The sequence below is a fragment of the Podarcis vaucheri genome (assembly GCF_965113315.1).
Source record: "Podarcis vaucheri genome assembly, chromosome: 16".
Taxonomy (NCBI): domain Eukaryota; kingdom Metazoa; phylum Chordata; class Lepidosauria; order Squamata; family Lacertidae; genus Podarcis; species Podarcis vaucheri.
The window spans coordinates 8,663,831-8,674,683 of NC_138754.1; the positions used below are offsets into that span (position 1 = coordinate 8,663,831).

The 10,853-nt window shown below is 49.2% G+C and overlaps 1 protein-coding gene across 2 annotated transcripts in view; it reads left to right on the plus strand.

Moving 5' to 3' along the window:
- The window catches only part of CREB3L4 (cAMP responsive element binding protein 3 like 4), a 22,609-nt gene extending 14,043 nt beyond the window's left edge, over window positions 1–8,566 (plus strand). For both annotated transcript variants that reach the window (XM_082202353.1, XM_082202354.1), the window contains exons 6-10: window positions 415–521; window positions 3,076–3,144; window positions 5,399–5,483; window positions 6,933–7,029; window positions 7,866–8,566. In XM_082202353.1, coding sequence (XP_082058479.1) covers window positions 415–521; window positions 3,076–3,144; window positions 5,399–5,483; window positions 6,933–7,029; window positions 7,866–8,149 — 642 coding nt within the window. In that variant the 3' untranslated portion in view covers window positions 8,150–8,566. The remainder of the gene's footprint in view (window positions 1–414; window positions 522–3,075; window positions 3,145–5,398; window positions 5,484–6,932; window positions 7,030–7,865) is intronic.
- Window positions 8,567–10,853: the final 2,287 nt, after the last annotated feature.

Genomic DNA, 10,853 nt, shown 5'->3' on the forward strand with positions numbered 1-10,853 from the left:
CCTTCTGATCGGCAAGTCCTAGGCTCTGTGGTTTAACCCACAGCGCCACCCGCGTCCCATTTTATAGAAATGGATTCCAAATATCATTAAATTTGTTCATGACAAGTCAATGTTTATACGCAATATGTTCATGTGCTATGAGTTTGTACATACCTTCTATCCAATCGTTGAAGGGAGCTGCAGTTTTATTTTTCCAGTTCATCAATACCTGTCTTTTTGGCCATAGTATGGGCGTGGAGAGTCCATTCATATTGTCCCTTGGTTAGGTTCCACGTATTGGGTATATAATTCCAAAGCATATTTTCCTCAGCAAATAGTTTGGGGATTTCTGAACTATATTCTGTGAGCTACAAGCTCGCCCCAAAGCTGTGTGCGCACCTAAACAGTTCTCTCGCCCCTCAACTTCTTCAACAGGCTGAGGAACGGATCCTGAAGAAGGTGCGGAGGAAAATCCGGAACAAGCAGTCAGCGCATGACAGCCGACGTCGCAAGAAAGAATATATTGATGGGCTGGAGAGCCGGTGAGAGCGGGGACTGTGACGTGGGGACCCCTGTCCATTTTGCATCCAGATTCCCCTTCCTATACTCCCAGTCACAAGGTATAGGGTAGAAATTCAAGCCAATATGAATTCAAAGGTGGACATACCTAATTTGCACTTAACAATGCATGAACCAACCCCAGAACTGGCCCTACTAAACTTCTTCCAAGACTATAGTGCCCACTCACAACACAAGGAGCTCATAACCCACCTACTCTCAGCAGCCAGACACTGGAGAGACCTGTCAGGAGTAAACATAGACCAATGGTATCAAATAGTATAATAGAAGCGGGTGGCGCTGTGGGTTAAACCACAGAGCCTAGGACTTGCCGATCAGAAGGTCAGCGGTTCGAATCCCTGTGACGGAGTGAGCTCCCATTGCACGGTCCCTGCTCCTGCCAACCCAGCAGTTCGAAAGCACGTCAAAGTGCAAGTAGATAAATAGGTACCACTCCAGCGGGAAGGTAAATGGCGTTTCCATGCGCTGCTGTGGTTCGCCAGAAGCGGCTTAGTCATGCTGGCCACATGACCTGGAAGCTGTACGCCGGCTCCCTTGGGCAATGAAGCGAGATGAGCTCCGCAACCCCAGAGTCAGCCACGACTGGACCTAATGGTCAGGGGTCCCTTTACCTTTACCTATCAAATAGTATGGGAAATAGCCTTATTAGAAAAACTAGCCAACAAACTGAAACTGACACAGGGACAAATAGAAGAAGACACTTTCACCCCGGTATGGCTCCCCTTTATCACATACACAGCCCAACAAGACAAGAACAAGAACCCACCAACAGCATACGAATCAATCTGTCTAACCTGATCCAAAAACACACACACACCCCACTCACACACGAAAATAAAGTTCACCACAACCAGTCAAAACAGCCAACCACACCCGAGGCCATGGATAGGCAAACTAAGGCCCAGGGGCCGGATCCAGCCCAATTGCCTTCTAAATCTGGCCCGCGAACAGTCCGGGAATCAGCGTGTTTTTACATGAGTAGAATGTGTCCTTTTATTTAAAATGCATCTCTGGGTTATTTGTGGGGCATAGGAATTCGTTCATTATTATTTTTTTCCAAAATGTAGTCTGGCCCCCCACAAGGTCTGAGGGACAGTGGACCGGCCCCCTGCTGAAAACGTTTGCTGACCCCTGTTCTGGGCCAAACCCAACTTCACTCACCACCAATGGAATACAGTGGTACCTCAGGTTAAGTACTTACCGTAATTCGTTCCAGAGGTCTGTTCTTAACCTGAAACTGTTCTTAACCTGAAGCACCACTTTAGTTAATGGGGCCTCCTGCTGCTGCCGTGCCACCACTGCACGATTTCTGTTCTCATCCTGGAGCAAAGTTCTTAACCTGAAGCACTATTTCTGGGTTAGTGGAGTCTGTAACCTGAAGCGTATGTAACCCCAGGTACCACTGTACAAGTAAATAGTAAAGAGAACCGCACAAACTACGCTGACACAAAACCCCACACATACATTAAGTACAGTGGTACCTCGCAAGACGAATGCCTCGCAAGACGAAAAACGCGCAAGACGAAAGAGTTTTCCGTTTTTTGAGTCGTTCCGCAAGACGAATTTCCCTATGGGCTTGCTTCGCAAGACGAAATGTCTTGCGAGTTTGTTTCCTTTTTCTTAAAGCCACTAAGCCGCTAATAGCCGTGCTTCGCAAGACGAAAAAACCGCAAGACGAAGAGACTCGCGGAACGGATTAATTTCGTCTTGCGAGGCACCACTGTAAAATAGAAAAATCCCCACCCGGCCCTGACCCCACTCACCATCCCCCCTCCACCTCTTCCCCCCTTTTCTTCCTAACGTAACACTAATGTCTCAACAAATGAAACTGATCTGTAGAAAATGTAACTTAAAAAAAGAGAGATTGCAGATACTTTTCTAAACCAAGAAATCTTTAATAAATATATATTTTACAAAACAAACAAACAGTGCATGAACTGGAACACAGCCTTCCTTCGGAATTCACAGTTCTCTAAAGTCTGCAATGTGGTTCTGCAGCCAGGTTAGCCAAAACACATATACTAGCACAACATGGGCCTATAAAGACAGCCGGCACTGCCCTGAGACAGAGTGAGGCCATGGCCTCAGGCAGCTAATTTTGAATGACATGGAAGGGCATCAAATCCTTCATCCTCTCCATCCCGTCTTTACATCTCTGCAAATGCATTTAACATGTGATCCCTGATAGGCTGGGACATGTGTCTAGGTCAGGGGTAATGGGACTTGTGGTTCTCCACAGCTGGACTCCAGCTCCCATTATCCCAGGCCATTGGCCATGTTTTGCTGAGGCTTGTGGGAGGTGGAGTTCCACAACGTCGGGAGAATCTTCTCCACCTTGAGAGGTGCCTATTGGCTAGCATCCGTGACGTCACCAACTCACCTCTCTTTGCAATCCGTGGCACAGTTTGCCAGGGTGTGCGGGCTGTTTGGTTGTGTGTGTTTTACAAAAAGTTGATAAAATACAAATGTGCAGGTGAGGAAATGTAACCGCTTTCCCCCTTGTTCCTTCCTCGGTAGTGTGGCAGCTTGCTCTGTGCAGAACCAGGAACTGAGGAAGAAAGTGCAAGAACTAGAGACCCACAACATGTAAGTCTGTCACTGCCCCCCTGAAAGCAAGGCCCTTCATTTTGCCACCAGCAGGCAAAAGGATAGTGTCCATTGGGAAAGCTGCACCTGAAATTCAATCGGCAGAAGACCAGTAAATCACACCGGGATCACATTCACCCGGTGCTATACCAGCTGCACTGGCTCCCGGTGGACTACAGGATCGGGTTTAAGGTGCTGGTTTTAACCTTTAAAGCCCTATACGGCCTAGCACCCACATACCTACGGGACCGCCTCTCCTGGTATGTCCAACAGAGGACCTTACGGTCTTCAAATAAAAACATCTTGGAGATCCCAGGCCACAGGGAGGTTAAAGGTAAAGGGTAAAGGGACCCCTGACCATTAGGTCCAGTCGTGGCCAACTCTGGGGTTGCGGCGCTCATCTCGCTATATTGGCCGAGGGAGCCAGCGTACAGCTTCCGGGTCATGTGGCCAGCATGACTAAGCCGCTTCTGGTGAACCAGAGCAGCGCACGGAAACGCCGTTTACCTTCCCGCTGGAGCGGTACCTATTTATCTACTTGCACTTTGATGTACTTTCGGTTGGCAGGAGCAGGGACCGAGCAACGGGAGCTCACCCCGACGCGGGGATTCGAACCACCGACCTTCTGATCTGGTTTAACCCACAGCGCCACCCGCGTCCCTACAGGGAGGTTAGGCTGGCCTCAAGCAGAGCCAAGGCTTTTTCGATCTGGTGGAATGCTCTGTCACAAGAGACTAGGGCCCTGTGGGACTTGACATCTTTCCGTAGGGCCTGCAAGACAGAGCTGTTCCAACAGGCCTTTGGCCAAGGCACAGTCTGACCCCCTCCTTCTGTAATCCTCATAGAACTCTAGCCCAATGGTTGTCAATAATTCGATTCTGAATTGATTTTAGAATGTGTTTTAATTAATTGACTGTGATTTTATGTAAAATGTGCTATTTTTACTGTTGTCAGCTGTTTTGAGCCCAGCTTCTGCCGGGGAGGGCAGGATATATATATATATATAAATTATTATTATTATTATTATTATTATTATTATTATTTCTGTTTATAAAAGGCGCAGAGCATCATAACAATATCTGACCAAATTGGCATTTTATATCTGAGTTTGTGAACCTTTTTCACAAGCCAAGGGCCACATTTCCTTATGCACAACCTTCCAGGGGCCACATGCCAGTTTTTGGGGTGTCAGAGGCAAAAGTAGCCAAGAAAATGTGAATGTTAGTCAGCTGGTTGATATACACACAAGCACACACAGCTCTGTCCTCCAGGCAAGTAAGACAAGGTTACCATTTTTTTTCAATGAATCCGAGGACGCTTTTCAACTTCATACTGAACAGATGGATTTTGTCAGGGGACTGATTTGTAAATCCGGAGACTGTCCCCGGGAAACGGGGACGTCTGGTAACCTTAAAGTAAGAGGCATTGTCAGAGTTCAAGGATAGCAAAAAAGCTCCTGGGGAAAAACAGATTGACTGCCCCTGGGTGGGAAGGTTCCATTTAGCCAGCAGCAATAGACAATATTGTTGTTGTTTAGTCGTTTAGTCGTGTCCGACTCTGTTTACTGCTTTATTTTGAGTTCTATCACATGCATGACCAGAACAGGGGAAGCGGCTTAATCCTGTTTGATATCATTTTCTCCCTTCTCCCATTTTCTTTTAACATATCTGGGTTGTTGTTGTTGTTTAGTCATTTAGTCGTGTCCGACTCTTCGTGACCCCCTGGACCAGAGCACGCCAAGCACTCCTGTCTTCCATTGCCTCCCGCAGTTTGGTCAAACTCATGCTGGTAGCTTTGAGAACATTGTCCAACCATCTCGTCCTCTGTCGTCCCCTTCTCCTTGTGCCCTCCATCTTTCCCAGCATCAGGGTCTTTTCCAGGGAGTCTTCTCTTCTCATGAGGTGGCCAAAGTCTTGGAGCCTCAGCTTCAGGATCTGTCCTTCCAGTGAGCACTCAGGGCTGGTTTCCTTCAGAATGGAGAGGTTTGATCTTCTTGCAGTCCATGGGACTCTCAAGAGTCTCCTCCAGCACCAGAATTCAAAAGCATCAATTCTTTGGCGATCAGCCTTCTTCATGGTCCATCTCTCACTTCCATATATCACTACTGGGAAAACCATAGCTTTAACTTTATGGACCTATGTCGGCAATAGACAATAGACCTATCTATTCTGCCAATGGTTTCACACACGGCATGTGGCAAACATTCTGGCTCCAGATCTGGACGTGGGAAACTCAAATACATTTCCTCTTACAGGTCCCTGCTGGGTCAGCTTCAGAAGCTACAAGGACTCATTAAACAGACCTCTACGAAGGCAGCCCAGACCAGCACTTGCCTTGTGGTAAATTGGGGGGGGGGGGAGAGAGAGCAAAGTGGGGGTGGTCATGAGTGGTGATAAGACTCAACACCTGCAAAATCATTTTTCAAAAGAGAACTGCATTGGGTGTGCAGATTTGGAGTGATGAATCTTGGAGGGGGAGTCAAATATTCTGGGGGGGGGAGTTAATACAGAGGTGGGAGGCCCTTTTCAATGTTCCCCCTCCCTGGGAATTCCTAGAGTGGTTTAAAAAGGGGGGGGGACCAACCCTTCTTCTTCCCAGGGAACTCTGAGAATTGTAGCTCTGGGAGGGGAATGAAGTGTCTCCTTAACAGCTCTCAGCCCCCTTAACAAAATGACAGCTCCCAGAATCCTTTGGGGGAAGCCATGACGGCTCAAGGTGGCTTTATAAAGGCGTGGTTTGGTTTGAATGTGGCTTTGATGGGACAGGACCCCTAAGGCCTGTCTTGTATTTACATGCATGGACGGGTCTTCATTGTAAATTGGTTTTAGTGTTTGTATTGTGTCTGGGAGTCTGTTATGTACTGAGTTGAATAGGATTCCGAATGCAGCAGTCTGATTGGTCCTAGAACAATAGGATCCAGAATGCAGCAGTCTGATTGGTCCTAGAACAATAGGATCCAGAATGCAGCAGTCTGATTGGTCCTAGAACAATAGGATCCAGAATGCAGCAGTCTGATTGGTCCTAGAACAATAGGATCCAGACTGCAGCAGTCTGATTGGTCCTAGAACAATAGGATCCAGAATGCAGCAGTCTGATTGGTCCGAGAACAATAGGGTCCAGAATGCAGCCGTCTGGTTGGTCCTAGAACAATAGGATCTAAAATGCAGCAGTCTGATTGGTCCTGGAACAATAGGATCCAGAATGCAGCAGTCTGATTGGTCCTAGAGCAATAGGATCCAGAATGCAGCCGTCTGATTGGTCCTAGAACAATAGGATCCAGAATGCAGCAGTCTGATCGGTCCTAGAACAATAGGGTCCAGAATGCAGAAGTATGATTGGTCCACAGGAGCCACCCAATCCAGCTCCAGGTGGAAGTGAATCCGCAACCTGATTGGCCTACAGGAGAATCCCCGAATTAGCCAATCACGTGCAGCCCATTGTGTAAATAATGTACATAAAGCAGACATTCTGGGGGAACTTCCATTCCTCCTCACCACTATGAGCTGAATAAAGAGCATGAAATCCACTCTCGACTCTTGAGTATATTTCAGAGTCGCTTTGGGTCACTTTGGCAATGGAAGCAAGTAATCAATATAAATGAATGTGATGGAAACGATCACTCAGTTTACCCTCCAGATGCACTCCATGTCCCAGCATGGGCAGTGGTGAGGCATGATGGGATCTGTAGTCCAATAACACCCTGGAAGGCCAAAGGCTACGTATTCCTGCTTTTACACCCATGTGGTTTCTTCAGCGCTTAAATCAACCCTCTCTCCTTCTGCTACCAGATCATCATCTTCTCCCTTGGGCTTCTCATCCTGCCCAGCTGCAGCTCCTTCCTTGGGGGGACCCAGGTTAGCCGGGATGACTACAAGCCGTCTGGAGGTAATCATTGGGGGGGGGGCAAAGTGGGATGGGGGTGTCAGAGAGAGGAAGAACACACGTGTGTGTGTGTGTGTGTGTGTGTGTGTGTGTGTAGAGAGGGAGGACAGAGATGATCTTCGGGGTTCCTTCCAACTCTACAGTTCTATGATTCTGTGGTGTCTCTGATAAGATAGGGCAGGGGTCAGCAAACTTTTTCAGCAGGGGGCTGGTCCACTGTCTCTCAGACCATGTGGGGGGCTGGGCTATATTTTTGGGGGCGGGGGGGATGAACGAATTCCTATGCCCCACAAATAACCCAGAGATGCATTTTAAATACAAGCACACATTCTACTCATGTAAAAACATGCTGATTCCCGGACTGTCCGTGGGCCGGATTTAGAAGGTGATTGGGCCAGATCCGGCCCCCAGGCCTTAGTTTGCCTACCCGTGAGATAGGGTAAAAAGGTAAAGGACCCCTGGACGGTTAAGTCCAGTCAAAAGTGACTATGGGGTTGTGGCGCCTATCTCGCTTTCAGGCCAAGGGAGCCGGCGTTTGTCCACAGACAGCTTTCTGGGTCATGTGGCCAGCATGACTAAACCGCTTCTGGTGCAACGGGACACTGACAGAAACCAGAGTGCACGGAAACACAGTTTACCTTCCCGCCACAGCGGTACCTATTTATCTACTTGCACTGGTGTGCTTTCGAACTGCTAGGTTGGCAGGAGCAGGGACAGAGCAACGGGAGCTCACCCCATTGCGGGGATTCGAACCGCCAACCTTCCGATCGGCAAGCCCAAGAGGCTTAGTGGTTTAGACCACAGCGGCATCCCCTAACACACTTTTCCATCTCCTTTAGTGATTTCCCGACACATCTTGACCAATGGCAGTCTTTCTGGTCCGGACGAGTCTCCCACCACCCGCAGCCCAGAATCGTCGCGTGTTCAAATGGAAGAACCCCGAGAGGATCCCGGCGCCAGCGACGGGGATCCAGCGGCCACTAATAACCCTGACACCACCAGGGAGACTGTGATCGCCAACACGTCTGATCCAGGGTCACTGAACGATGTCAAGGAAACTAATTCCAGGAGGCCCAAGCCAGAGAAAGACCCTACAAAGCAAATGCACGCAGATGAGATGTAGCAAAGACTGGGGATTTGCTCTGCCAGGCAGAAGTCACAGCAGGACGTCTAAGAATCCATCTTGGTGCTGTTCCTCCTTTTCTGGGGCATACTATCCAGTTTCATGACCCAGCCAGGATCCCCCCCCCCTCCAGGATGGCACAAGCAGCCTAAGATATCTAGTGGGGAGAACAGATTTTGAGGAAGCTCATTGGCTGTTCTAGGGAGGCTAGAATTAGGGACTTTTTGTGTCAGTTTTGGCTAAGCCCCTGGGATGTACGAGGAAGCAATCAAGGAGAGCCGCAGAGCATGCGCAGAGTGGATTCCCGCTCGCCTCTTGTTGCCAAGTTAAATGCAACAAGCACAGGATCAGAGAAGTTGCCGCATGGAGTTTAGGAGCACCTGCAAACCCCAGCGTCTATCCCTCTCTCTCTCTATTTCTTAAAACATTGGAGATTTGGAGCGTGAAGTTTTGGGAAGGACAGGGCTGGAAGAAGAGGGTGCTGCGTTCTGCTGTTGGTTCTGCTATGATCTTGTGCCTTTAAACCGGGGATAGGGTGCTGTTTTTGACCGAAGGGGGAGACAGTGCCTTGTGGGTAACCCTTTGGGGGCTGCATGCCAATGGTAGGTGCGAAGGGAGGCAAGAATCGGAAACTCTTAGTTTTGTACAGTAGCCATGCATGCAAATCACCCCCAGTCCAGGCAAACCAGAGGGCTTCATTGCTGCTTGACGGTTTCCTATAGGTGACTGGTTGGCTACTGTGAAAACAGGGCCTTTGGCAAGATCTAGTAGGGCTCGTCTTATGTTCATAAGTTATGTTCTTAGCAGGGGTCAGCAAACTTTTTCAGCAGGGGGCCGGTCCACTGTCCCTCAGACCTTGTGGGTGGCTAGACTATATTTTGGCAGGGGGGAAAGAACGAATTCCTATGCCCCACAAATAACCCAGAGATGCATTTTAAATAAAAACACACATTCTACTCATGTAAAAACAAGCTGATTCCCGGACCATCCACGGGCCAGATTTAGAAGGCGATTGGGCCGGATCTGGCCCCCGGGTCTTAGGTTGCCTACCTATGTTCTTAAGACTACCCAGAAAACTCAGCACTAAGGTGGTTGGGGGGTTTTTTGGGGGGGGGAGAACAGGGTGGAAGAAAGAGGATGGCAGACGAAGCCTGCCTCAAAGATGAAGTCATATCCCAGGAGAATATTGCGGAAGGCACTCAAAAGGACCTGGCAAGACAAATGAGAAATAATCTCTGTTTTTTAGGCGGCGGTAGGGGAACGGGAGTGCAGAAGGTCTCGTTTACAGAACCATCTCCCTCTCTTGAAATGAGCTCATCCCTTTACAGTGAGCCAAACGTAGATTACTGAACCATTCAGGGAGCCCTCGCCAAGTTCTGATGCTCAGGCCTTGGCCCCAGAGGACAAATCATAGAATCGTAGATTTGGAAGAGACCCCGAGGGTCATCTAGTCCAACCCCCAGCAATGCGGGAATCTCAGCTAAAGCATCCATGACAGGTGGCCGTCCAACCTCTGCTTAAAAACCTCCAAGGAAGGAGACTCCGCAACCTCCCGAAGGAGATCCTTTGACTGTCGAACTGCTCTTACTGTCAGAAAGTTCTTCCTGATGTTTAGCCGGTGTCAGGAATCCAGGTTCCCAGCTTGATAACACAGTAAGCATAGCTAATTAAAAGGAGGACTTATTGCAAAAACAAACAGATAGCTCTGGACAGCTCTAGCAAAGACTCCGGCATCATCACTCAAGATGACCCTTCTGAAAACTCCTTACGGCATCTCCAGCAGATATTGAACTTACGACCCTTATGTCTCTTGTTTTGCTTCCTGTCTAACAACCCTCCCATTCGCCAACTCCTCGGACTTACTGGATCAGCTCCAACTTCTTCCAGCTCTGAGAGGCTGTGTCATGGTCCGGTTTACGGGTGATCAAAGTCCCGGCTGGGGACGTCGGGATCGGGGGCAAGATGGCGGGGTGGGAGCAGGAACGGGGGTCCAGAAGCCAGGAAGCCAAGAGTCCGAGGGTGAGAGCGCAAGAAGGCACAAAGTCAGGGGTCCGAGGATCAAGAAGCAAGGAGTCAGGGGTCTGAAGATCAAGAAGCAGGGAGTCAGGGGTCCGAAGATCAAGAAGCAGGGAGTCAAGCCAAGGTTCAAGGATCAGGAAAGCAAGAAGCCAAACGCAGCAAGACAGGGAGTGTGTTGCTGTGGCAAAGAGCTGAAGGGAAAATGCTGACCTTATATCCCTTCCCAGCTCTTGCCACCAGGTGCTGTGAGTTACCAATCGGCCTCACCTGTGGGGTGTTGCCTCTTCAGAACAAACTTATAGGAAGGCCCCAGTCCTGCAAAGTCCTATTGGTCACAGGGCCTGGCTCCTACACACACACACCTGACAGGCTGTCTCTGATTTTATTTGCGCCTGATTGTGCTTCCGGCAAGCTTTGGCTGTGTTCTAGCCTGCTCTCTGCTATTGCCTTCTCCGTCAAGGTCAGAAAGAGCCAAGGTCTGCAGCTGCCAGCTCTCCCCGTCTGACTAACATCAAAGCCTCTCTGTTCCTGGCTGCTTTCTGCCGTTGGCTGCAAACCTTCACTGGGAGCTGGCTCATTCTTGACAGCCGGAACCTCCTTTCTTGCAACTTGAAGCCACTGGTTCGAGTCCTACCATCCGGAGCAGGAGAAAACAAGCTTATTTCCTCTTCCATGGGGCAGTCCA